We start from the raw sequence: 27,794 nt of genomic DNA, 5'->3' as shown, positions 1-27,794 counted from the left end.
GTTTCAATCCTGTTTAAATTTCTTTATTCTGTTGACCACAAAGAAAGATATTTGTAAGAATGTTTGCTATTTTGAGTTCTGTGACATCACTGTGTACAGTTCGGTGCACTTTTGCTTCATTTATACTACGTGACGATCCTTCAGTCTAATGCATCATAAAATGCACAATTTATTTATTTTTACTGGACTTCTTGAATGCATGATTTTGAGACGATTCTTTTGAAAGCCATAATTGAACAATGGGCAAAACCATTCACGAATCACTTCAAACGATTTGTTCAGTTCGCAGCACAATCTGAATCATCTGAAGCGGTGGTTAACCTACTACTAGCAGCTGGAAACACACAGAACACAAAGAGTCTTGGATAAAGTGGATATTAATCTATTATCTATCAAACCAAAACGGCAAATGCGTCATATTGTTTGCCAGCAATGATAAAGGCCCAACCACCTGTTTGTCTGACACAGGAACCTGTTAAACAGAGACGTGGGCTTGCAGAAATGTAACTCACATTTAAAGAACATAATGAAGAAAATTTTGATGGGCGTATGGTTCACTGTTTACTGTATGTTCACAAGTAAGAGCTTTTTACAACTCACACGTGACACAACATCAGAAAACATAAGTTTTGTCTAAAAAGTTCATAAAATTAAATTTCATATAAGCTAGCACTGCAGGGGCCAGTTGTTCAAAAAGCTTTATCTGGATCAGAATTATCTGGATTTACAATCCCCATGTTTTGTGATCCAGGATCAAATAATCCATTTGACTTTTGTGCCGGTTTTTCAAAGCAAAACTTTAAATGTAAATGTAATAAATCACTAGTCATTTTCTATCCTCGCTTATCAATGAGTTTCTGAGTGCAGCTGTAACACGTCAGAGGAGATCTGGACCTCCCGGCTAAGAATGGTTTCTTCCAAGATTTTTTCATCATTTGAGTTTGTGTTCCTCACCACTGGGCAGTGTTGGTTTGCTCACCAGGAGACTGCTGATGTAAGATTAGTTTAGGGTTCTGTAAATTCCAGTAACATTTCTTTACTTGAATTGTCTTACCCTTCTTACACCATGTGTTGTTGTATTCCACTTTTTCTGTGTTTTTCTTTTTGTTTAGTTTTTTTCCTGTAAAGCTCATTTGAAACTATGCAACCCTGTAAAAAAGAGCTATACAAATAAAAGTGTCCATTATATTTATATCCATAGACATTATATTTATATATTGAATTCAAAAACCAATGACCTCAACACAATATATGGGATTTAAAGTAGATATTTATTGACAGACGAATAAACATTTCATTCTCTTCAATCTAACAGTAATTGTCTTAGCATATATATACTGTAGTATACTTAGAGAGAGAGAATCATTTACAATTGCATTTCTGGCAGCCTTGGAAGCACATGGGTCTTAAAAAAGACTTCCAGGACCTGGAGGTTGTGTTTCCATGTGTCATCTCTGGATATGGGTATAATGACATAGTCTTTCTTGGTCCACACAACAAAGTAGCAGGTCTTCCTTCCAGTGAGGTGAAGCTGGCCCTGTACTTGGTGCCAGTTGGGATGGTCTGTTCGCAAGCTGTAAGTATCCCCTTCCTTACTGATATAGGAGATTTTCTTTTGTTTCACTGCATCATCAATTGTCATTTCTCTTGCATTGTAGGGACACTTGACCTCCAATATTTCAGAAGACCCTACCAGACCATCTGGAGATGCTCCCAACACTCCTGACGGAGACAGCCACAAGCCGGACTCCTGGAACTCCATCTGAGTTTCATCTATGAATTTCTGGACGGCCTGACGCTCGTTCTCAATCCCCCAGTCTACAGCTGGAATACCCTCTATGGACGGTTGCTTTCCCAGCACCTTGTCAACTCTAGTCTTCACATTATTTGACATTAGGACAGTTCCAAAGTTGCTGGCAGTCACCCTCCCTCTCCTAAATAAATGCCATCGTGGGTTGTCGCGCTGACCAATAGTTGCAATCTGAATGGCCCTCTGTTCCTCCTCTGACAAAGCCATACTGTCCAGAATAGCTTGAGACCCATTATGACCTACAGACCTTACAATGCTAGGAACAGAATGTGATTCCATAGTCTGAGAACCTCTTCTGGATCAGATGAGTGACAGGTCTGAGTAGAAACATACATTTTTATGATATGCCCGTATATATTTTCGAACCCTTATAATATGTTAAACATATAGACTATAAGCAAAACATTTAAAGCATACATTTAAGATAAGGGAGAGAGAAACACAGATCAAAGATTAAACAGACTGAATTCCTATATGGAAAATTAATTTGGCAAAAAATAAGTCATTCCTGGAGAGTGTCAACATTAATGTCATCCTGTCATGTTTAAAGTTTTGTATGCCTTGAACACTATAAACAAAAAACAAATACAATACCTGAACAAGGTCACTAGGTGTGTGTAAAGATGACTAAAGATGATCAGCTGAAAGGAGAAAGATCTAATATGTAACTTGATTTAATAATAGACAAAAATCAGCTGCGCTTCTGAAAAACAGCAGCGTCATCATGAGAAGACAGAGTTGTGTCTAATTTAATTGATGAAAACGCCTGGATTTAATCACAAGAATATCCGTCTACAAGTACTTTGTTTGTAGTTTAAGCTTCTACAGTTAAATCTGTCAACACCCAGTATGGATGAAAACCTGTGACAAAAAAAATGGGAAAACAGTAAAGTTCTACAAAAAGCAACAGACTAAAACAAAGTTAGATGATTTTAATAAAAGTTAAAATGATGACTAACCCTTACTGTATTCATTTATAACACATGACACTTACAGAGAAAAATAAATACATTTTATTCAACTTTTTCTTTAAAAGGAAATCAGAAAATCTTTACCTTCTCTGAGCGGGAGTCTGGAGAGTCTAAACACGTAGTTTTTAACATCTCAGCACTTATTTGATCTCAGTTTCTGTGCCTGTTGTCAGTCACGCCTCTTTTCTGCACTTGGTTTCAGTCACGCCTGCTTATAGGAAAACGAAACTAGACTTTAAAGTCCCACAGCAGTCGATGATTTGATCACTGAAAACTCATTTTGAGCATCTAAACAGCCTGTGTAAAGGTCTTTTCCAGGGATGATAAATTCACCATGACTTAAAATGACTTAAACGTACCTCTACACCGATGCCATGTTTCATTTTTCCTCTGACAATGTTGTTCTGTTTGTGTGACAGAAATGTTAAGTTTCAACATTGTTCAGCAACTGTGAGGCGTTCAGAACACTTTCTTTCATCGTTTTGTTTAGCGCCATATTTTGTTATTAACCATGTTACTTTGTGACATCATATTAACACGAGAGTGATGTTCTTTAGCATTACTTTCAGTGTATACCTTAAATGATCTGCGCAGCACTGTAAACTCCGACACATCTTAAACTGCTTCGCACAACAGAGGTGACCAGATAGGTGGCCATACATCATTCAGAGGTAGCCGTGGCCACCCATGGCCACCCAGCAGAGACTGGTTTCTCCCGAGGTTATTTTCTCCATTTATTTATCATTGGAGTTTGGGTTCCTCACCACAGGGTCTTGTTAGCTTGCTCACCTGGAGACTGCATATATTACATGCTATTTTTTCATTGTGACAATTGTTAGCAACCCTAGATGCCCCGGTGCAAAGTTGACCTCAAGTCGTGAGTTTTCTTTTAAAAGTCATTTTGAGTCACAGGACATTTTACAAATATAATACAAGTGTACGAGTCTCACTAACACTCCACTGCCGAGTGTCCTCCATATTTCTTCTGACAGTCTGTCAGTTTAACAAAATACATAACACTGGAGTTTTCACCAATAAAATGTGCAACACTTTGCTTTGCTAGGAAATTATATGTAATATCTAATTATACAGTCAAGTCAGATTTATTTTTATAGTGCTTTATTTGTATTGTATCAAAGCAGCTGTACCCAAAAACAAGGGGAAATGCTGTTCTTCAAGCTTTCTGCTTATCATCGAGTCCAACACCTGCAGTCAAATGCATTCAAATTCTGCAGTTTCTCTGCGACAGATTTTCCTAGCAATGTCTAGTATTAAGTTCTAACTTGGACTCAAAAGTGTCTCTGGACTTCTTCACTATGCAGGAGCGGCCAATGACACCCAGCTCACAACATAACACACCAGCTCGTATATGCACAAACCAAACTAAACCACCACAACTTAACAACACACATGTTTTTAATGACCTTTCATGACACTCGAGGACGAGCGACAAATAGAAATCAGACCTACATAAAAGCCTGCCTATACATGTCAGTGTAATTGAGTGTAATGTATTCAAATTGTTTGTTGTATAAATACACCACATAACATTGTACAGAGAAAAACAGACAGCAACACACATTTGGACTCAATTAACCTGTCAAAGACGTGTTTTTACATCTATGTTCTGTAATGACTCTTGTATGGTCTATGTGATCGTGTACAGCGCCATCTAGTGGTGTAGCTCATGATGGGCTGCAGTGACGTGACTGAATCTGAACTTTCTTCTGTGACTGCTGTTTGTTATATTGAACTGTAATATTCCTTAAACTGTTACCAGTGTTGGGTGTAATAAGTGTCAATAAAACAATTATTGGAGTTACTTCTGATGTAATTTAACTTAATACTGTGTAAAATATGTGTGTGCAATGGTGCAATTGACAAAAAATAAATGAATTTATTATGAGCAGAAGTACTTAAAAAGTTACTATCAAGTAGCCATTCATACTAGAACTGATTCTAAATAATCTCAGATTAAAACAAGATTCATTATGAAATGCTCTTAACATGCTGATTATACATACTATTGATATTATTAATATCATTAATGCTAAATGTAGATACAAGACGTTATTGTTTATAATGTCAAAAACCTATGTAGGAAACAGTGAATTGACTGACAGCTAAAAAATACTTTTTTACTGCTGCATTTCGTTACCTTAAGTTTTACAGTAAAAGTGTCCATTAATTTACCTGATCTTGGTGTCTGCAGGTCTCACATGTGACGCGTCTTTGGCGAGAGAAGAAGTGTTTACGGAGCGGAAAGGGTTCAAATGAAGTTCGATTTCGAAGTTCGAAGATATAAGAAGTTATGACAAAATATAGTCAATATAAATTTCCCTGAGTGCACGGAATGTGTTCATGTCAGTTATGTAGACGCGCAGTTTATAGTTTAATCTACAGAAATAGTCTGATGACGACAGATCTGACAGCAAAGTGACCAGAGAAACTCTGCATGACATTTTTATTGCATCATAACAAAACAAAGTAAGTAAAGGATTACTGTATTTTTCTGTATTAGATTCACCTGTGTAAGAGTGTGTTGTTCAGATGGTTGTGTGTGTGAGTCGAGTACAGTGAGAGCGCTGAAGTACAGACAGTTCTCCGTATATCTGTACATATAGATATGTCTGTATTTGATTTCTTTCTTTTTTCCTCTTTTTGAACAGCTGCTTTGTTAACACGCAATTTGTAAAAAGCACAAATAAACATACATTTCACCTGAATTTATTCCTGCTTCACTGTAGACTATAAAATAAAATATGACTAAAACAACGACGTCTGTTCTCATAGGCAGCAATTCTGTTCTGCCAACAAAGTGAAGTTCGATTGCACTTCTGGAGTGTTTTTAAATTGTCCACTAGATGTCAGTGTAATACAGGTGTAGAAATGTGGAAGTTTACAGAGCAGGATACAAACGACTTGCCTTTTCTATTAGCATGCAAAAACACGCATAGAACATAGAGAGTACAAAAAACAATGGGGAAAATAATTAATATATTAATTTATAATTAACATATATATTATATAATTCATAAAAACAAATAAAGAAAATCACGGTAACATTTTCAGAACATTCCCAAGGATTTAAGTTTTCAAAGTTTTGGTGCTCATCTGTTTGGACATATTCTGAAATGTGGTAAACAAGGATTTAATATCAGTAAAAAATACAATATTGCTGGGTTTATAATGCATTTATCTGGCTTTAATGAATATATGAATTTTATGAATATAAAAAAATTACATAATCTGAATGTATATGACAGAAAAATCATATTTTCTGTTTAACAAACATATTATCTTTACCAGTTTGTTAAAACGTTTAAATAAAAGCATGGATATATCAGACCAAAAAGAAAAAGAAGAGTGACACCTATAAAACAAGTGTAATACGGATTCTTCATAACTCTTACAGAAAGAGCACAAAGGGACACATTTTTGAAGGATGTATTTAGAAATCTATTGCAAAGGTAATAATCAAGTTTTGAAATGAAGATCTTCAATTTTGTTTCAAATCAAACATTTGAGAGTATATATGTCCATATAAGACTCATATCAGAATTTGGGTAACAACTACTCCACTTTGAGCTGGCCTTATTTACTTTGATCTAAAAGAAGGGCATGTAAGGCATAGTCTCATGTTCAATACAAACAACACAATGGGGATATCGCATAATCTGTTCTTTTGTATGATAATATTGATAAATAATAACGCTAATAATAATGTCCACCACACTTTATTCATGTACAAATGTGACCCTGGATCACAAAACCGGTCTTAAGCAGCAGGGGGACCTTTCTAGTAATGAGCAAAAATACAAAGTGTGGATCAAAATTATCGATTTTTCTTTTATGCCAAAATTTATTGGGATAGTAAGTAAAGATCATGTGCCATGAAGATATTTTGTAAATTTCCTACAGTAAATATCAAAAATTTATTTTTGTGAGTGAATGGCCTGCCACAGTGCCCTTGATTCACAACTTCAAAGGCGATTTTCTCAATATTTAGATTTTTTGCACTCTCAGAGTTTTAAATGGTTGTCTCTCAGCCAGATATTGTCCTATTCTAACTATTCTAACTAATAGATCAATAGAAAGCTTATTTATTCAATTTTCAGATTATATAAACATCTCAATTTCGAAATATTGACCCATGAGACTGGTTTTGTTGTCCAGGGTCACAAATGTAGAGTAGCCTAAATGTTTTTTTATTTCTTTCATCATCAAATAATTTTCATTTTTGAAGTATTGCCCTTAAACTGTAAAAAGAGAAAAATATTTTAACGAAGGCAGTATTGGGGGAGACACTTTTATGTATTGTACGCTATACAATACAAGACATACATTCAGTGGTATGGAATTTTCCTTCACATTTTAGTAAATGACCAATAGCAACAGTTTATTTCTAACCAAAAATTACGAAGTGTAGCTTTAACGAGTCAGTAATGATCCCTTTACTTCAAAAAAGTCTACAAATATGGGTGTGTCTTACCGGATGAGAGAAGGCGTGGCTGAATTCAAGTAAAGCGTGATGCGTGGGGCGTGGCCAGACAGGTTCGCTGAAACATCTTTGAAGGAGGCCGCCAATGTATCGCGGAGCAAGTCAGGAGGAGACTGAGTCTCTATGACGACGGGATTGTGATGGGTTGACAGGTGCGTGACAGTCGCGGAGTGTGAAAGCATGTACGCCACAAGCAAGAACAACATGCCATCGGACGGTCAAGCCAGAGAAAAGTAAGTTTATTAACCGGCGGGTTATCATCACGGTCATATCTGCAGTCTCTCTAGCTTTATGTTTCGACCCTGAAGTTATGTTCTTTATGCATTATAGAGACTATAATAATATAGAAATCTTTACAATTTTGTCATTTCCTGAACGGTGGGTTAACTAATGATTTGGTGTGTGTTATAGTCAAGGGCAGACTTTCTCTAACAGTGAACTTAACTAGGATACGTTGATTCCTTTTTAACAAGGTTTCACGCCTTTACAATATTGTGATAATTTCAGTAATGTTGGCTCGCTTTCTGATGCTTTTGACACTTTTGCTTAACGTTAGGTATTATTAAAGCGGTGACTTACTGACAGGTGACTGTTATATATTTTTTTGATATACAGGCACAGTAATAAGAATATCTAAACCATTTTATGTTGAACAGATAAATAAGTATAAATAACACTTTTAAGATATAGGCTGCAGATTCTAGATTTTATATAGCCTATATGTGACCAAAAAAAAGCAGTCTTATGAGTCAATTTTTCGAAATGGAGATTTTTACATCATCCGACAGTTGAGTAAAACTTTATATTGATGTATTAGTTGTTAGGATGTGAAAATATCTAGCGGAGACACAACCGTTTAAAACTCGGGAATCTAAGGGTCAAAAAATCTAAATATTGAGAAAATTGCCTTTGAGGTTGTTAATAAAACGGTAGCAGACCATCCACTCACAAAAATAGTGTTTTGATATATTCACGATAGGAAATTTACAAAATATCTTCATGGACCACGATCTTTACTTAATATCCAAATGATTTTTTGCATAAAAGAAAAATAGATCATTTTTACCCATACAGTATATTTTTGGCTTTTACTAAAAGTGTCGCCGTGCTACTTAAGACTGCTTTTGTGATACAGGGTCACATATAATCTATAGATGTATTAAGCAACTGCATGCAACTTTTCCATGCAATCTCTAAATCAAAATACTTTTTTAAAGCTGTCCTTGCGTGTAATGTTTACCCGACACTTTTTATCTAATCTATCACTGAAGCAAGCTGAAGTTAAGAAGATGCCTGTAGAGAATGGCTGTGTTGTTGTTATCAAAGAGGTTTCACATGTGTCAAGAGAGTGTCCGGCGTTTGTATGTGTGATAAAGAAACTTCAATAGCCCTATACCTCCCAGCCAAGATAGCATTTGTTTGGACCTGTTAGGTCCACCGAATCACAACCTGTTAGTGTGACTATTTATTTTTGTCTGATCTTCAAGAAATAATTGTGTACCTTATGTCTGTTTTTACAAACCACAAAACGAAAGAAAATCTAGGTCTGGTCCTCTCTCGTCGTACACTCCGGTCACATGTCCTTTTATGCTTCCGATCTCCTCCAAAGAGATGCGATACCCGTGCAACACAGCTGACACTCACTATCATCACTCAGGTCATTCCCTCAGGGCTTTCGTCCCGCCTTGCTCGTTACAAACGCGATTGACCAATCACAGCAGACTACACCATCTGACCAATCACATGACAATAGGTAAGTGGATAGGAGGGGATTAGACAGATGAATCGCGGAACAAATCATTTGAGAGTCATTCAAGAAGTGAGTTAAGACCTATTATTATGACTTAATAGTGTTTTTACACCTTCTATATCTATGTACCGCTCTGGCCTAGACAATGCCCGCCCACGGCCCATCTGATTTGCTAAAAGTCAATAGTCCGGCCAATCAACACGAAAGGCTTAATGAAGACACTGAAAGGAATGAACTCTCGCACTGAAAAGCATTCGCTAACTCAAGCTGCTTCAGTGATCGCGCATCAGTTGACGGAATAGGCATTTGCACACTATTTTAAGTCATGCTAATTCACAAATACAAACCATTTAAAAGCATAATGTACTCGTGTGCCTTTAAACAACTATCTTCAGCCAGTGCATTTAGGCAATGCATGCGCACACGGGACACAACCGCCACTCAGACTGCTCGCAACAAGTGTCAGATTTAGTTATATTCCCAATTTATTACGCATAAATGTTCAGACACACACATTATTATGCCCGTCTTTGTGAGTATACACATAAGCACAGTTGGTTGTCTTCAACGAGATAAATGTGAACAGCATCTGTAATAAGTGTAATATTCCCTTTTGTCTTAACGCGCCGCCACATCTTTTTATATTACTGCGGAGAAAGACTTGAATACTAGGGATGAACCGATATGTAAATTTTCGGCGATAATGATAACCGATACTTCTTGACCATTGGAATTCGATTACCGATATATTGGCCGATAAACACTATCTAACATTTCCTGAGACTGACGTCTTTTTTCCCCCTGAAAATCATGTATCAAGCCTACTTTACACTAACTAAAGATTCTTGTGCGGTGGATCTTCAGACAGTCCTAAACAAAGAGGAAAGATTGACAGTCTGTTTAAAAAATCACCACAAAAATTAGTGGAGCGGATTCTTTCTGACGAGTATTGTGTCTTTCTGTCCTTACTAGGGCTGGGCGATATACCGGTTCATACCGAATACCGGTGTGCATTTTTGTTATGATATGAATTTTAAATATACCGCAGTACCGGTGTATGTCGCCTAAACAACGTGCGGAACGTGGCGCACCGCAACTGTTTCAGTGGGGTTGCACTGTGGCACTGTGACCGGCCATTCACACAGAGTGCGTCTTTCTATGTCGCGGCACTACATTATCATAACTTTTCTATATAAACATGCGCTGAACTGAGGTGTTTGGATGTTTGCGTGCGTCTCACGCGCGAGCAGTAACGTACATACTTCTTTCCCGTCGCAATGGGAGCCCACCTTGCGGCTGAACAGCAGCACAAGTTTAGCAATTTTAAGTTACGTTATATTAAATATACTAACAAACAAACATTTTCAAAAAACTATCTTGTTCCCCTCATATCTGCTCAATATGAGAATATAGTATGATGTGCTTTTAGTTGGAACAGTTTCTCTTCTTTCCTCTCAGATATCCAATTTAAGCCATTGTTTTATGAATAAAAAATATGATTTCAGGAAATCATTATTCCATTGTGACTGTAAAACACAACAGACATCACATGCATGTTACAATGTTACAATTGTTACTATCTTGTTTTAAACTATTCATTTCTTGGTGGATGCTACTAACTCTTGAAGTTGGGAGCAACAGTGCTTCTAAGGAACAAGTTAATTCCGAGCCCTGGTCTCTATTTATTTGCTTAAATATTATGTTTACAAGTTACCTTTGCCTGCTATTCACTTGTTAAAGAATTCCAGGTTCCAAAGCAATTGTATTGTATTAACAGTAACGCCCACCTTACCGTCTTAGTCAAATCATACCAAGAACTGACGTAGATTTGTGGGGATGTGGTTACACAAGGCGTTTCAGGCAGGTCTGGGTGAGCATTCGCTTTTAGATAGAATGCATCTTTTCTTCCGACACTTTCATTTGTTCAATATTACGTGTCTATAATACATGCATGGGCAACTTATAACACACCAACGACACAGAAAAACATGTATTCGTGCCATATGACCCCTTAAAGTATAGGATGCAAGAGCAAAATAAAGCCATTAACTCCATAGAATACATTTTTAGTATATTCTTTGATAATCTTTGAATGATGATGCATTACACAAGATGAAACGCAACGTGAAAATGGCATTTTTCATTGCCATGTTGTCATTCCGACAGCTATAACACAGTATTCCTGCAGAGTGGTTGGCCTCTGATATTTCTTTCCATCATTGATATGCAAGCAGCATCGCACAGGCCCTACCGCAAGGTTAAGCAAGCGTGACGGCACAGCTTAGAAACTGGCGAGGAGTCTCTCTAGCCTGTCTGTTTTACAGCTACCTTTTCTCATTCCCACAAAAAGCGCACACACACAGGGATCTTAAGCTGTGTTAGTCTGAACCTCCTAAATTGAATGTTTTTTTGTCAGATGATCATATGAAGCGCTATTGTTTTGACCAATTGTCCTCATGTCATTCTCCTTCCTTCTTTCCTGCTCTCATCATTAACTATTTATGATTTTCCTTTTCTCTCCCATCCATCTCTACATTTGTCTTCGTTCACTCTCTCTTCTTGTTTATACAAGTGTACATGTCAAAAACAAACCCATAGCAGAGCTTTTTGTCCCAGATCTAAACAGGATCACCTTCAAACGTTTTTTCTCCTCAGCTCAGCCTCCAAATTCCTTTCTCTTTGGGAAATAAGTCTGTGTGCGTCCACTGAGTGTGTATCAGCAAATGAAGATGCTGTCGGTTCATTTGGGGAATGAGGAAGAAAGCTTTACTGATGGGTAAAAGCACAGCGTGAGGTTATAATGATGCACTCTGAGACTGTGCTCATCTTATTGCCGCTCTGTTCATCTTCTTTTTTTTTTTTAGGCTACCTCTCCTTATTTTATCTTTTGCATTGATTGTGTAGCTGGTCTCCTGAGCCGATGTGACCTTGGTCATTTTATGAGTGGCTGTAAATGTATGCAAATGAAGTTGTCAAAGCAATTGATTTATGCCTGTGTGAATTAAATAGTTGGCTAATGGCTTGTCATAATTGCTTGCTAGCACTTGAAACACAGTGTTCATGTATATTGTTGTTAGTTTGGTATTTATTATTATGGGCGCTCCAATTGATCGGTCGCCGATCACAATCGGCCGTTTATCACTTTGGGAAATATGATCGGCGGTCTCTAGTAAAGGCCGATCCAGAAAGCTGATCAGATGACGCAAAATGAGCAAGACCTTATTAACTCGTAGTTATTAAGTAACATGATTTTTTTAGGTCCTTCTTTGGTTTATGGAGTGTCCAACAACAAGTTTATGTAAATACAAGGTGTAAAAACACTCTTATGTCGTAATAATAGGCAGTTATTCTTACCCTACTTCTTGACTGACTCTCAAATGATTTAAACCTTCTATCCGTTAGCCTTGGTCTAGTAGTCTGCTGTGATTGGTCAAATGCGTTCATCATCCGTTGCAAATGGAACACATACCATCATTACTGGATTACGGTTTACAGGTGGTTGGATAATATATACTAGGGATGCCACAATACTCAATATAGTATTGAACCGTTTGGTATGTCCTCCACGGTTCAATACGTCCAAGTGAATTGAAGTTTTCCGGTATGCGTTTAATTTTTTTGTGCGCTTATTAATTATACGGTGAACTGGCGCTGTCCGTGTTTGTCTGTGTGCTGAGATAGATAAACGCATTTAGCATTGCATTTCTTCTAATTTATTGCAATGGCAGTGAAACACCTTGTTTATATATTATAAATTGAGATGGTGGTCTAGTGGGTTAAACCACTGAACTGGTAAATCAAAGGTTGCTGCAAAATCTTTGGCATTTCCCCTTGAGTGCACGTTTACTTCGATTACAGCAATCGCAAGTTTTCGCAACCGAAAACCGTGGGCCATATACCGAAGTTTGTACTGAACCGTTGGTGAGCTGTATTTTTGCATCCCTATTATATACAGTGCATAGATAGAGATGGCGGGTTATTACCCTTACCAGTTTGAGCCCGAGTCTGACGAAGAAACATCTGAAGACGATAGTAGATAACATAAGTGAACACCGACACCATCTCACGCCTGGGGTGGATTTTTTAATCTTTTTGAACATGTTTAAATGAAGTGATCAGTTTACAGCATTCTCATGCAGTAAATTCTACAATAAAGTGTGCACATTAACCATTACATCATGATTATAATGAGAGATACATAAAAACATAAAGAACAGCATCAAGAAATACATTTTAAAGAGCACCCACCTACCACAACCGCTCTCTTTACTTGATATTATTGACCCAACTGGAATCAAATCAGGACACATGGTCAGCCAAGTGTGTGTCGCTTACAATTAAAGGGCCATGCACATTTAATTAATATGGCAATTGAAAGCACCTTTTTTCAAGCGTTACACTTACTCATTATAATAAAAATAAAATAAAACTAGAGGAAAATTATAATTCATTGTTCATGCAATTGGTCGGTTATGTCAGTGAACAGCATAATGTAATCCCTAACTCTTAAAGTCTGGTTTCCTTATCAGTTCTAGTTGTTACAAGATTTTTATCATTTGGAGCAGAAGAGGAGCAAGCTGGTATTCCTGCTCCCTCCCTCTGTTCTTCATCATTAGAATATGAAAGTTTGCTGACAACCTCATGAGAATTCATACTCTGGAGCTCAAGACCCCACATGGTTTATCCAAGATCCAAATCTCTGTTTCTTTGATCTTGGTTAGACTATTTTCCTGAAATCGGCTGATGTTCTTTCACCCTCTGTAAAAGATCTTTTGTACCATGAAGAGTGAATTGTACATTGTTGATAAGTTTTATTCTTTGTGTTTTGTTTTTCAAATCGGACTGTCACGATTATGAAATCTGGCTGACGATTAGTTGTCTATTGAAATAATTTCGATTTTGGCGATAAATTGTCTGTTTAAAGGCTTTGAGAATTATAACAATTAATAACAATTAATTCATTAAATGAATAAAATATAGATACATTAAGAAACTTCAAAATAACTACTAGCATTCCCTATAGAGTGACCTTAACAGAAAAGACTATCTTTAATAAAACTCGTAAACACAAAAAATACAAATCTGATACAACTCAAATGGTGAAGAAACATAATGTGAACGTAACAGTGAGTGCAGATCAAGGACGGTGGAAGAAAAATGCTGCAGAGCACCCTTGTTTTCTAAGGATTTAAAATAATTGCAGTTATCTGAAATAATTGCGATTATGTCAAATGATTTTCAAATCCTCAAAACATGATCATTCATCGCATTCTGAGTGTGTGCAGGGTAGTGAATAATTATCTGGTCTGCATATGCAAAATAATTGGATTTGACTGGGCAAGAAGTTATTATTATAGAAGTGATAGGATTCTGCTTGACTGTGCGGACTCGGGTACACTCCTACATTCAAACAATGAATGACTGCTGTGCTTTACCACAGCTTCGGTCAATTAAGAAACAAAAGTGTAAAGTTAAGATATGGAATTACTAGACACGTCCACAAAAAAAAACCTTTCCAATCTGATGTTCCGATTCGATTCTTATTCACAAGCTCTCGATTTCATTCGTTTCTCGATTTCATTCAATGATTATAGATTTAATACAAATCCTTTAGATATTTGTAAAAAAAGATCAGTAAATATCAGATAACTATGGTGAATTAAAAAAGGAAATGAAGAGCCACGAATCTGCATATTAAACTTTTAACACACTTGGGTATATTGAAACAGAACAATCGCTGACCTTCATCAAACAGAATCAAGGTATTTTGCATTTAAGATACAATATAACAAAAGAAATTTCACAAAAATTATCTGTAAAGAGGGGCTGCAATCATACGAATCCCTGCCTTATATGTGAAGGTGATGTTAAATTCGACAACACACGCATCTGCCTTGCTATAACCAAATTCAGGCGGCCAAAGCGGACACTAGTTAAAATGCTTAGAAACGAACTTCAATCTAAATCCGAAACAATTATATTGAGAAATCAAATGACCTGTCATATATGTTATATGATGAAGGGTGAGACACCTGGCAAGCTAAATGCTTTAATTTGTTATTATTGTTAATTTATTAAAGTGGGAATTAGTGTAGCTTAACCAAAATTTCAATTCTCTCTCTCCTCTGTCTTCTCAACTTTCTGTTTCTGAAGGTTAGCGCTTTATGTGTATGAATATCTGCTACATGTGGGGGCACAGAAATCTGCACAGACCTTCCTGTCAGAGGTAGGTAAACCTTTTCACTTTTCACCAATTCCTTTGCCCATCTTTCATAAAAATCTGAACATTCTTCACACTACTGTGAAAATGAGCAAACTGGTAATCGTTTGTATGTGCTTACAGTACTGGTGGGCATCTCCCATGAAACTCTTGCTGTACTCTGATCCCAAGTTCACCCAAAAATGAACATTTTGTCATCATTTAGTCACCCTCAGATTGTTCCGGGTTTATACATTTCTTTGTTCTGCTGAACACAAGAAAGATTTTTCGAAATAGATGTCATCCCCATTTACTGCCAGATGAGATCTGTTTGGTTACTGGGAATCTTCCAATTTTCAGCTTGATTTTTAGTGCATTTATAAAGTAAGGTCTTTTCAGGTTTTGCCGTTCAGGTGACCAGGGTAACAACAAGTCTAGTTCAACAGATTAACACTAATAAAATTATTCGTTTAGCATTTATTTTCTTATTTTGCTTGAAATGTACATCTGTGCTATATTTCTTGGTTTGATATTTCGTCATGTAAGTGTGATGTAATAGAAATAAATTGACATTTATTACATGTCCTATATGTCCAAAAAGTTGTTAGGGCCGCTGTATATGATCTCTTGTTTTTACATCGTAAAAGGCAGAAAGAGCTTTAAGTGACCTTATATTAAGATGACACACCATTGTTACCTTTTTAAATGCAGACACAGCAAACCGCAAGGGGTTCATTTCAAGTCTTCCCAGAGTTTGTAAGAGACATTCAGTGTTGGTTTAGTCATCCACTCAGTTGTGTTTTTTGGAGAGATGTGTTTATGTCTTTGCCCAAGAGAACTTCAGATGAAGAGTGTAAGCTCAGTAGTCAAGTACATATTTGTGAATTCCAGAGAAACAAGTTTAGATAAATACTGTGCATTTAAGGAAAAGGAAATGACACACAGCACAGTCACAGAGGAAAAAACAGAAAGGTTGGCCCACAACATCATGAACATGACTCAACCCTTGTTACTAAACCCCCCCAACATCCATTGTTCCCGGCTTCCGCTGGGACTCGTGCCTTATGCCACACTGCTCATGCAGAACGTTCACACTTGCACCCAAAAATAGCCACGATTCTCGCAAAAACCATTTCAGCTAATGTTGTTTATGAAAGTCAGCACTTTGTCTGTAAATTGTTTTGAAAATTGGCAGTGACTTCAACCAGTGATCTCATCATGATGGATGGTGTTTTTGATATTTTGTTCCTGTGTTTAGGCTTTTGAGAGGAGAAGGGTGTGGTAAAGTATAGATGTAGACTTAAATTGTTCTCAATTGGTATCTTATTTTTCTGAAACCGCATATTTTTTCATGATCATGCTTCCCTTTAAGATTTTTACTTTTTGCCAAACTATTTATCCGTGTTTCCTTTTCAAAGAAGGCAGTCTTAGAATGCATATATTATTGCTATAAACTCAATGTAAGAACGCATACAAGATACTTTTTGCTCACTAATTACGCTTTTCAACCGCAGAATACGGCACGGGACAGCTTACTTTTGAGGGGTTTTGTGAAAAAGCGCCTTAAGTTTAGGAACTGATCAGAACTAATTAAACTCTTAAACCTTTTGGTTTCAAACAGATCCGAATGACTTATTTTGGAGTTTACCTCTCCATGGAATGCATTTTTGAAAAGGGATAGTTCACCCAAAAATGTACTCTCGAGTTGTTCCAAATCTGTATCATTTTTTGATCTGATTAACACAGAGAAAGAAATTTGGAAGAATGCTTGTAACCAAACAGTTCTTAACCCCCAATGACTACCATGGTAGGAATGAATTCTTTATACATTTCTTCGTTCTGATGAACACAAAAGAAGATATATAGAAAAATGTAGGAAGACAAACAGTTCTGGGGCACTATTGACTACCATTGTCATTATTCCTACTATGGTAGTCAATGGGGTCAAGAACGCTTTGGTTACAAGCATTCCTCAAAATATCTTGGATTAAAAATGGGTCAAAATTTTCTGTTCTGTTCCGAATCCTTGTAGCTCATCCATTGTTCTCTGATTAACTCGGCAGATCCGATGGGAGAAGAACATAACATTAGGAGAGCCACCTGGGTTCCTGCACTCATGGTGGTGGTAAGGAACTTTTCAACTCTGATGATTATAAAGTTAGAACATTTTAAGGTGGAGTTAGTGATTTCTGAGTGCTCTTGAAAATTAAAATCAAGACTCGACAAACAAATTTGATCATATTTACTAATGTCTCTGCTGTGTGTCTATTTTGAAAAAAAGGGGTTTCACATGGCTATGTAAATCGTCTGAGCCTTATATTCTTGTAGCCAATCAGCAATGGGCAGTTTAACACATGTTTTACTTAGCCAATGATTCTCATGTAATATCAGACTCCACTAATATAATATTATTGTTTGTCTCAGTGTTTTTTGGGATCTCTACTGTGCTGGTTCTGAGAGAAGAGAAACATGCGAGCACTCGAGTGAAGCCAAAGCTTTTCATGATTACGTGAGTACCTACAACCTCTCCGTTTCTAGTGTGCAGATATGTGCCTGTGTATTTGGCCTGTGAACAGCAGAGCTTCATACGGTCTCTTGAGAAGTCACACAGAATAATTGTGAGCATGTGCGCCAAGGTGATGTGAGCAGAAGAGAAGCGAGAAGCTGTGGAAGGATGATAAATTGGAAATCCATGCTGGTGGCGATAGGAATGATGTCATACATTTGAGGACATCTTGGCTAGCAGAATGAGGACACCTTGACCTCTGTTCTATGAGAGAGGGAGAGAGAGAGAGAGAGAGAGAGATTAAAAGGCTTGTCTATGAAATAGAGACCCATTTGCAAAATGGCTAAATCAGCATATCGCCTCATTGTTTTCCAGATTGATTGTCCCCTTCTTACCTTTATTAAAGCTGATCAACTGCTGATTTATTATAGCTCATAACAGTAAAAGCTTCATTTTTTAAGTTCATATTCCAAATCTGTGAAATATCACACTAATCTTTACTCATTGTAATGTTGAAAGGAACATAATTTAAACATGAACTATATAAAGTGATGTATAATAAGGGCTTACATTATCGTTAGCGTCAAACAGATTATCATCACATAGTTGTTTTCATTTTATTTCATATTTTTCTTTCAATCCACCAAAAACAAGGTTGCGTCGTTTGTAACAAAATTTTATCAATTAATTAAATCATGGTGCTATTTCTATGCTTATTTTGTAATAATTAACTAATAATGTTATATAAATATTGTAATACTTTACCAGATAGCTGTTGTGCGTGCAGGCTTTTTGTAAAACTTAAGTCACTTTTTTACATATCACATTCTTACAGAAGAAGGACTAAATTCTGACAAAGGATCCAGCAAATTTACATTATTTCCATTATTTATATACCATTTTTAGCATATAATCTTTTGGGCGGCTCTGAAAGTGCTCTTCAAGTTGTGTTCTCCCCTGCCTAAATCAGCACGTTCCATTTCCCTGGCAAATCACAAACACACTATTTTTACCCACTCTGGCTCATTGTTTTCCAAAGAAAAACAGCAGACAATAACCGTACTCTGTTGCCTTTCTGTCATTTAGCATAGATGGAATGAGAGTTGAGTCTCTGGGGATCAGTTAGATGTTTGGCTTTGTTTTTTTAAACTCATGGGGCTTTACACATTGCATGTTTTTAACTACAGCTATTTCAGCTCTCAGCTTGTCGCGTAAGTTTACATTTTAATTTATTACACATAATTAACATTTGGATTGTTACATTGATTTATCCAAAATAACATTGATTTAAATAGTGGGTGAGACCTGGAATGGTTGTAACATTTTTGACATTTCAGCCTGTGCCTGTACAGAACGTGTCTGCCATTAATGGACAAAGCAGTTATCTTTGAAGCACAAACAGAAATTGCATGGTTTCGTTTTTTAAGCAGGGTGAAGTCAGCCCACAGTCTCTTTTGGTTGTAACATACCCTGGAGTATACCCAGGTAACATTATGACATCCACATGGGTGATATGTAACATATGTAATACAATATAAAATAAATATATTAAAAAAACATAAAATAGATTTTTATACAAAGCTGTCCTGCATTGGTCATGTAGAGTGAGCAGATTAAACTCCAATTACATTAATCAAAAACGTTTAACAAGGCAGCAAATTCTTACTATTTTTTGTGCACTGTTCTGATAAGCTTTGAATGACATACAGCACATTCTCTGATAATAAAAAAGAACGACATACAGTAAAGATGTTGCTTCATAAGAGTTGTTTCGCCATTAAGATGAGTTGTGGGAAGGATTTTAATGATGCATGTTGCTTTAATCCAACCAGTAACAACAGTAAAGAGCAACCTGTTCCAAGTTCTGTGACTGGTCTAGATGGTAGAGCTGAAAGAGGGAGGCGGCGAGTCTAGATGTTGGAGCTGAAAGAGGGAGGCGGCAACCTGACATGACCTCACTTCACAACAAAAATGCAACTGCAATGAGCTATTAGAATATTAAGATAATATTAAATCTATCATCTACCGCTTTTATTCCTTTTGTTTGTTTATTTAGCCTAGTTGTACAAGCACTGCCGAGCTTGTAGAGATGCAGCAGTAGTGCCAGAGGAGAACTGGTTCCCCTGGCTGGGCCTGGGATCTCACAGACTTTTTTCTTCACTTACTTTGGGGATTTGGGTTCCTCGCCACTGTTTGCACACTTAGCTCATTTTACTCGCCGGGGGGCTGCTTACATCAGCTTTAGAATTTAGTACATGTTAATATTATACTTAAAAGTTAAACCTTAAACCTAAATTCTTAAACAGTGTGTGTGTGTTTTTGTGTGTTTGTGCGTGCGCATGTTTGTTTGGTGTGCGGTAGTGTGTGTATGATAGTTAATGTATTGCTTATGGTTAACATGTTTTCATGTACAGCTACTTTGTAACAATGAACAATTTGAAAAACGCTATTTAAATAAAGGTTGAGTTGAGTAAAGTTAGCTTGTGCAGTATAAATCACTTATCTAACTTCTGCAACAATTCTTTAGTATTCCTCCTGCGTCTTAACCTCAGTTCATATCTGATTATTACTAAATGTAAGTAAATTCATTGGGATACTGGAGAGACTCAATTCTCATCTCAAGCTCGAGCCCTCCGTTATACAGATTCAAGTATTATATTAATGTTAACTTGTGAAGTCTTTTAAAGATCTGTAACCATGGATATCATATGTCTTGTTCATAAGATGCTATGATCAATTTAACTGTAGAGTACTGCTTAGATGCTGGTAACTGCGAAACCTTTTATCATTTTATGTAACCTTCATATGCAACAACAATTAAATTTACGCAGATTATCAGATATATTCTCAGAGTAATGCTCCTGTAATGTCTGGCTGGTCAAATTCCTGAAGTGAAAAGCTGGAGTGAGTTAGCATCTGGACATGTTGTTCATTGTGGGTAACCGACAGACATTCTGAAGCAAACGCACACAGTGAGTAAATGTCTGCCCTCTGAAAAGCAGAGAGAAGCAGGAGATGAGATGTGGTGAGGATGACATCATCAGTGCAATAAATGATTAGACTGCAGATATTGTGGGCAGTCTGGTGGTTAAACATAGTCCTGGACCAGACCCGCAGAGACTTCATATGCAACAAAAGTGGGATTTTCTGTGTCGTCATCGTGATCCTTAAGAAAGTTACCCAACCCAAAGATCTTCATCATGGTCAAGACTAGAGTACGTTCGGTCAAAGCAACACTATAGGTTTTCGACCTTAAAATAATGTCTCTAAAATTATTTCAGTGGTAGAACTCTAAACTTGGCAAATGCTAAGAGCTTCATGAAAAGCCAAAAACGTTTGTTGCATTCGCAGTTGCGCTGCCCACGGGGAAGCTTATACAGCAAAGATTTACAACAATTGCACTTATGAACCACAAAGGGCAACTGCGAGCAAAAGTTGTATAGATTTGCTTTAAGAGAGAGTTTAATAAAAACTGTCTATGTACCTTTGCGAAATATTAAATATTATGTTTTTCTTTTGTGTTGACTAAATGTTATAGATAAGGAACATGTACATCCAGCTGGTTGTTATTGCAGGAGTGTAAGAGAGAAGATGAACGCCGTCATTCAAAACACATTTATTAATAAGATGATAAAACATGTATGATGCGTGATCAAATTTTTTGTAATAGACTTGTTTTCCACCTACCCAACCTCTAATTATTTTTGCTTTGGAGTTCAAACATGTCGTCTATTTTGTTTGCTCATGAAGTGCCCAATAGTATTACAGGGGGATGGATGGAGCGATCGAGGGAGAGATTAAAAGAGTGGGGCAGCTAGCGACTTCCTTCCTGTACGGTATCGTTGGTATTTTTCCTGTTGATATATTCGTCTCTGTTCTCAGCTTTTGAGATTCTTGTCATGCCATACACAGGGCTCAAGTTCAGCTATCACTATAATGTTTCTCTGTTCTTTCTTCATTTATAACAGTTTATGTTACAAATCCCATGCTTATCTAAATGGATTGTGACAAGATCAAAAAAGGTCAGAAAGAACAGTCTTTGTTACGGTTGAACATGAAATGCAATTTTCTTAATAGCAAAAGTGGCTTTTTCAAGGCATTCTGACTTGTTTGGACACATGTGAATGTGTCTTAGTCATTTTAATCTTTGTCTTTCGTAGTATGTTTGTGCTTCATGGGAGTTCTGAGAACCTGAAGTGACGTGACTTTTTTGTTTCCCATGTCTGAGCGGAGTAGATTGAATTGATTTTCTCGGTCTGAGCGTAACTTAAGGATGTTGTCTTGATGCCGCTGATGAGAAAGTCTAGACAAGGGGGCTTGCAATGCTACCCACGTTTTGTTAATGATTAAAGAAATGAGTGTCTCTACCCAGCCAGCCTCTGGAAGAATCCTGCTCTCACACACATACTGCCTCCTTATTACAGACAGAAGGGACAGAATCTAATGAATATGGAAATGGATGAACTTATAGTGACAGTGAGTGCTGGTTCTCTCCAAAACTTTAATGATCTAGAATATATGTATTTAGAATATGCGCATGAATAAAAATGTATTAAAACTTATTTTTTAGGTTTTCATACACTTATATACATATGCTCAAACTCCTGCCATTTTGTGGCAAAAGTACACTGAAAGTACATAGTATAATGACAATGAAGCCCATCTGCGACCATTATGAAGTCTTAGATGCGATCATTTAAGTAAGGTACATTTTCCTCCCATTTTTTCATGACTGTGTTGGGTGTAACTAGTTCCTAAGTAATTACTTACTGTAATTGAATTACTTTCACCTTTAAAATGTATAGTAAGGCATTACTCTTATTTTTCCTGTAATTTAGTTACAGTTACTTCAGATCTAATTGAACTAAATACTGTGTAGTGTATACAACGGTGGAACTGACATTAAAATTCAAAGTCTAACTTTAACTAATGTATATTTCTCACATTTGTAATACAAGTCAGTTAATAAGAGTACTTTGTGTAGTTTTATATTATTTAATTTTGATTTAATTATTTAATATTATTTTAGTCGTTTCATGTCTATCCTTGAGTCACGTAACTAATAAAGGTTGATATAAGATATAGAAAGTAATTAGTAATAAGTAATTAAATACTTTGTGGAGAGAGTAATGTGTACAGTAATGGAATTACTCTTCTGAAGATGTTATTGGTAACTAGTACAGTAATTTACTTAGGAACGATGCTGTCTCCATATAGCTCTTCCCATTCCTCCTCCACAATCGTGCTGTAAAGTTGTATTTCTTAGATGCTATAAGATCTTTTTTATGAACTCTGTAGAGTGCAGCAGCAACACACAGTCCTGTTATTGGAAGTCCTCCGGCAGAGGGTATGCCAATGCCTCCGGGATTTTTTCAAGTACGCTCACACACACACACACACACACACACACACACACACACACACACACACACACACACACACACACACCCTGTTTAACCTTAAACCAGTTCAGTCCTTTGAGATAAATGCTTTGAAGTTCACATCTGCACATCACCTGTCTATTACGCCTTATGTTGTTATCCTTATGATCTTTTGTACACTGCAACACTTTGTTCTTATTCATAACTTTGTCAAGCTTATTATTTGGGTTGAAATCCAAAATCCAGTTAAAAATGAAGCATTGCCATCTGGTGGTGAAATGTATGGCAGCACTTTGTTGCTTTCTGTTCTTGATCATGTATGTGCGATATAGACCAATTGATCAATATTGTTTCCCTGCCAGTTTATGTCTCCTCGATACCCAGGTGGGCCTAGAGGTTCTCTCAGAATACCCAGTCAGGTATTTTTCCTCTGTCTAGTGCTTCTGTGCATAGTTTCTTCTGGAAAGTGGTGTTTTCATTTGAATGTGATTTGTTCAGGCTTTGGGTCCTGGGAACCCGCCCCTCCTGCCTAGCGGATTGGATCCTACAAGACATGGTTTGTAAACATGTTTAATTTTTTTGTATGTAAGAATGTACGGATTTTAAGTTTTGTGTAGACCCTAGAGAAATGTTTATGAAGTAACGTTTTTGGAATATTATGGAATATAGTTTATTTGTACTTAATTGTTGTTTGATAACGAAACATGTACTTTGATGCATGGAATGATGAATGTATTTTAAGAGCGGGATGGACCCCAGGAAGAATAGCAATCCTGTTGGGCAAAGCTAATGGGAATCCAAATAATAAAAAAACTTGACTGGTAATGCAATCATAAAATGTTGGACCCAATGAGACTACTCACTCCGCACAGAATAAAAATCTTTTATAATGTTAACGTAGTGATATAAAACTAATGTGTAAGTAAAATTCAGGTTTCACACTTTTACCATATTTGAATTCATATATACAAAGAATACACATATTTTCTTACAAAATCGGCACGGAAAATGATGCAAGTAAGGCTGCATGTTCATGAGTAATATCGTGTGAATAATTCTAGAAAATGTTGTTGCACTTTAGTTTACAGCACATTAAATGTACATAATATAAATTGGGGTTAAGGACTATAAAATAAAGGACTATAAATACAAAGTGCTACTGAAAAATCATAAATCTATGCTTTATTTCTACATTATCAAGGTTATGCCAACACCAGTGGCCCCATACAGCGAATGACTCCTCGAGGAATAGTTTCTCTTGGACCCCAGGTGAGATCTGTGGGAATAATTGGGGAGAGCTGTGACTGCACAATGCAATAATGTATTCTAATGTATTATGTTTCTTTTTAGAACTATGGTGGTGGGATGAGACCTCCCCTTAATGCCCTTGTAGGACCTGGAATGCCTGGAATGAGCATGTACTTAACTTAATATCACAATCCATCAGTCATTTCTAACCATTCCATCTGTCTACATTAAGCTATTTAATGTCCTATTACTGTTCACAGGGGTCCTGGGGGCAGACCGTGGCAAAACCCTCCAAATTCGGTTAGTTCTAAACCTTGCACATGATAAGTGATCGAAAGTTTTATATCCTGAATAACATCAACGACAGTTCTTACACCTCTCTATGCCATCTCAGATCCCTTATTCATCTAAGTCTCCAGGTAGTTATTCGGTAGGTCATATAAACTGTGAAAGAAGTCTTTCTTTTGTGATTTACTATATAAAATCATCATACATATTGTAGAGAACACTCTAGTTTAACTTTGTTGCTCCTAATCTCATAAATTGGTTATAAGACTAGTGGTTGAAAAGAATATCACAATTTGTCACATCTTGTGACAACTACAGCTTTGAGTGACTCATTTGAATAAGCATAATCAGTGTGTTTACAGGGACCCCCAGCAGGAGGTGGTCCTCCAGGAACACCCATCATGCCCAGTCCAGCAGGTAACAAAGCAGTTGGATCTACAAGAAATGAGTTTGATTGACAATGACAGTCAATGAAGACCTACAGTTGTGCTCAAATGTTTGCACACCCCTTGCAGAATCTGGAAAAAGCTGAAACTTTTGGAAAATTAAGGTTTCTTTTTAAATTTAGTCCTGCCCTGAGCAAGTTATTTCACTAAAGAAAACTTAACAGAAAGTTCACGCTAAAGAATAATAACAGAATTTCAAAAAATAACCCTCAAAAGTTTACACGCCCCTGATTCTTAATACTGTGTGATGTTACGTAAACAATCAATGACTGTTTTATGTTTAGTCGAAGTTGTTTAAGGGTTTCATGTCCACTGATCCTCAAAACAATCACACAGGTCCTCCACAATCTTTGCTTTTTCAGCATTTCTGGGTATTTGACTCATTTCCAGCAGTAACTGTATGATGTTGAGATTCATCTTTTTACATTGAGGACGAACAAGAGACTCATACACAACTATTACAATAGATAGAAACATTCAGTGCTGCCCACAAAGTCAACACCATTCATTTAAAGACAGAGGGGTGTAAACCTCTGAAAATGGTTTTGGAAGCAGTATTTATACTACTGTTGGGATTTTGTTGAAACTTTGAGCATTAGTAAAGTCTCTTTTAATGTATCTGGTTCAGCAATTTATATGTGACATGCCTATGTAGACCCTCAAAGACATTTGTTTGTTCCAATGTTTACCTATATTGTTTGCATGTCAGTTGTTTTGTGTTTGCCAAACATTGCTCAAAAAATAAATCGTGTATAACTACATCTCCTAGAGTCGAACAACTCTGGCGACAACATATACAATTTGATCAGCTCAGTCCCTCCTAATGGAAACAGACCAAATGTGAGCAAAGTACTCGTTTTAAATTGGTTAATAATAAGTGACGTATATTTTGTTTTGTAATTCAGTTTTGTTTTTACTTTTAGTTTCTAAGTGCTGATGGCCCGATAGGCAGCATGGCTAGCACGGAGCCTCATCATATAAACGGTTCATTAGGTGCATATTGATCAAAATGTCTTCAGAAACTCTGTGTCGTTGTGTGTCAGTTAAAGACTTTGTGTTTTCCTACGTTCAACAGGATCTGGTGACATTGAAAGACTCCCAAAGGTTTGCAACCATTTACTCTCTTGAAATAAACATTTCAACATTGACTAAATGCTCTATAGTTTTCAGAATCAGAAGAGCTTTATTGCCAAGTGTGTTTGCACACACAAGAAATTTTCTTTGGTGTTGGAAGCTTCTAGTAAAGACATTCGACACAATGACAATACAAATATAATACGATTTACAGTCTAAAATATGCATATATTAAATAAAAGACTATTGTACAGAAAATGGGGCATAATAACAAATAAGAGTGTTAAGGGTAGTAGATAGTCAAATATGCATATTAACAAATTTTATGTACTCTTGTGCAAATGGATAATGTTGTAAGTAGAGGTACTGTTATATACATACATGTAGAAATAAAATGTACATATTATAAGGCACTATAGTGCACACTATTGCACTGGGGGGAAAGCTGCTTTCTAAACAGATTTAAACGTTGTTTTTACACTAAACAGAGCTCACCGGGAAACCTCGGCATGAACAACCAGCCTGGCACACCAAGAGATGATGGAGAAATGGGTGGCAACTTCCTCGACCCTTTTCAGAGTGATAATGTATGTATGAAAAATGTTTTTCCATGAAATCCTGTGTTTACTATCCCAATATCTGTCACTGAAAACTGAGCTGCTCTTTCTCTTGATTTCTCTATGCAGTATTCTCCAAATATGACCGTGAGTGTGTGAATGGACAGACACGGCAGCGGTTCAGCCGAGAAGCAGAATCTTCACCTCTCAGATTTTTTATTCAGTTTATTTAATATGGACTATTGTGAATTATTTTGTCATGCTATTCTATGTACACCAAAACTAAACAAACCCAAGCAAGCCATGAAAGGAGGTTCAGAAAGCCAGGTAGCTTTATATTATTGTCATATTATGGTATATGTTTGTGTCCCATATATTTGTAGTGACACAGGAGGGAAAAGTTTTTTTTATGATTTTTTACCTCAAGGTCACTGGATTTCAGCACACTGCCAATACTGAAGAAACAATTAAAATGACAATATTCATAGTATGGTGGAAAATATCCCTGTATCAAAAGCATTTTATACGTACCAAATGTTATATGTACATAAAAACAACTGAGCCAAATTTGAATATTTAGGTTTCGCCTCAAGATTCCCAGTTATGCTGAATTATTTCTAGTATTAAACAATAGTGGAAATTTAGATATGCTCACAAAAAAGATTGTTTGCACCATTGTATTCTGGGTTGCCTTTTGAAATGCATGGTCTCCTCTAGATCATAATGATCAAGCTGAAGCCGTGGATTCTTGCTGGTCAATAAAATACATACAGCTGTGGAAAAAATTGAGAGACCATTCCAAATGTTCATAAAATCAGCATTTTGATGTATTGTGGCCATTCCAGTCTTTTGAATCTCGACAAAATCAAACCTTAGGAGTGACATGAAGTCATACAACAGAAATGTAAAAGACTGAGAGCAATGCAAGACACATGTAAACTGTAAAACATTGTTTCTTTCTTTTCCTAAATTACATGTAATAAAACTGTTGTTTTGCTTAAAAGTGTGTATGAACTTGTTCTTTTAGCGGTATTTAAGGTATGAAAAAATACAATCTTTTCTG

General features: G+C 36.6%; 2 protein-coding genes across 6 annotated transcripts; one reads left to right on the top strand and one right to left on the bottom strand.

Moving 5' to 3' along the window:
- Positions 1 to 1,252: 1,252 nt before the first annotated feature.
- Positions 1,253 to 2,990, bottom strand: LOC130419795 (uncharacterized). Of its 2 annotated transcripts, XM_056746769.1 has the most exons (3): positions 2,866 to 2,990; positions 2,405 to 2,451; positions 1,253 to 2,127 (listed from the first exon to the last, which is right to left on the bottom strand). In XM_056746769.1, the coding sequence occupies exon 3, from the start codon at positions 2,087 to 2,089 to the stop codon at positions 1,367 to 1,369; it is 723 nt and encodes a 240-aa protein (XP_056602747.1). In that variant the 5' UTR covers positions 2,090 to 2,127; positions 2,405 to 2,451; positions 2,866 to 2,990; the 3' UTR covers positions 1,253 to 1,366. The 2 variants fall into 2 exon arrangements, with proteins under 2 accessions (XP_056602747.1, XP_056602746.1); XM_056746768.1 differs by lacking the exon at positions 2,866 to 2,990 and having other exon boundaries at positions 2,405 to 2,849.
- Positions 2,991 to 7,348: 4,358 nt separating this feature from the next.
- ssbp2a (single stranded DNA binding protein 2a) lies at positions 7,349 to 27,734 on the top strand. 4 transcript variants are annotated; one of them, XM_056745756.1, is made up of 17 exons: positions 7,349 to 7,515; positions 15,186 to 15,258; positions 17,295 to 17,356; positions 17,656 to 17,740; positions 23,036 to 23,113; positions 23,481 to 23,537; positions 23,617 to 23,674; positions 24,320 to 24,387; positions 24,469 to 24,536; positions 24,627 to 24,666; positions 24,761 to 24,785; positions 25,006 to 25,071; positions 25,870 to 25,940; positions 26,024 to 26,093; positions 26,176 to 26,204; positions 26,663 to 26,761; positions 26,861 to 27,734. In XM_056745756.1, exons 1-17 carry the CDS (start codon positions 7,463 to 7,465, stop codon positions 26,888 to 26,890), a joined length of 1,032 nt encoding a protein of 343 aa, XP_056601734.1. In that variant the 5' UTR covers positions 7,349 to 7,462; the 3' UTR covers positions 26,891 to 27,734. The 4 variants fall into 4 exon arrangements, with proteins under 4 accessions (XP_056601734.1, XP_056601732.1, XP_056601735.1 ...); XM_056745754.1 differs by having other exon boundaries at positions 24,761 to 24,796; positions 25,017 to 25,071; XM_056745757.1 differs by lacking the exon at positions 24,761 to 24,785 and having other exon boundaries at positions 25,017 to 25,071.
- The last annotated feature ends 60 nt before the right edge of the window (positions 27,735 to 27,794 follow it).

This window comes from Triplophysa dalaica, chromosome 4 (genome assembly GCF_015846415.1).
Source record: "Triplophysa dalaica isolate WHDGS20190420 chromosome 4, ASM1584641v1, whole genome shotgun sequence".
NCBI lineage: Eukaryota > Metazoa > Chordata > Actinopteri > Cypriniformes > Nemacheilidae > Triplophysa > Triplophysa dalaica.
This window is presented reverse-complemented; position numbering and strand designations above follow the sequence as displayed.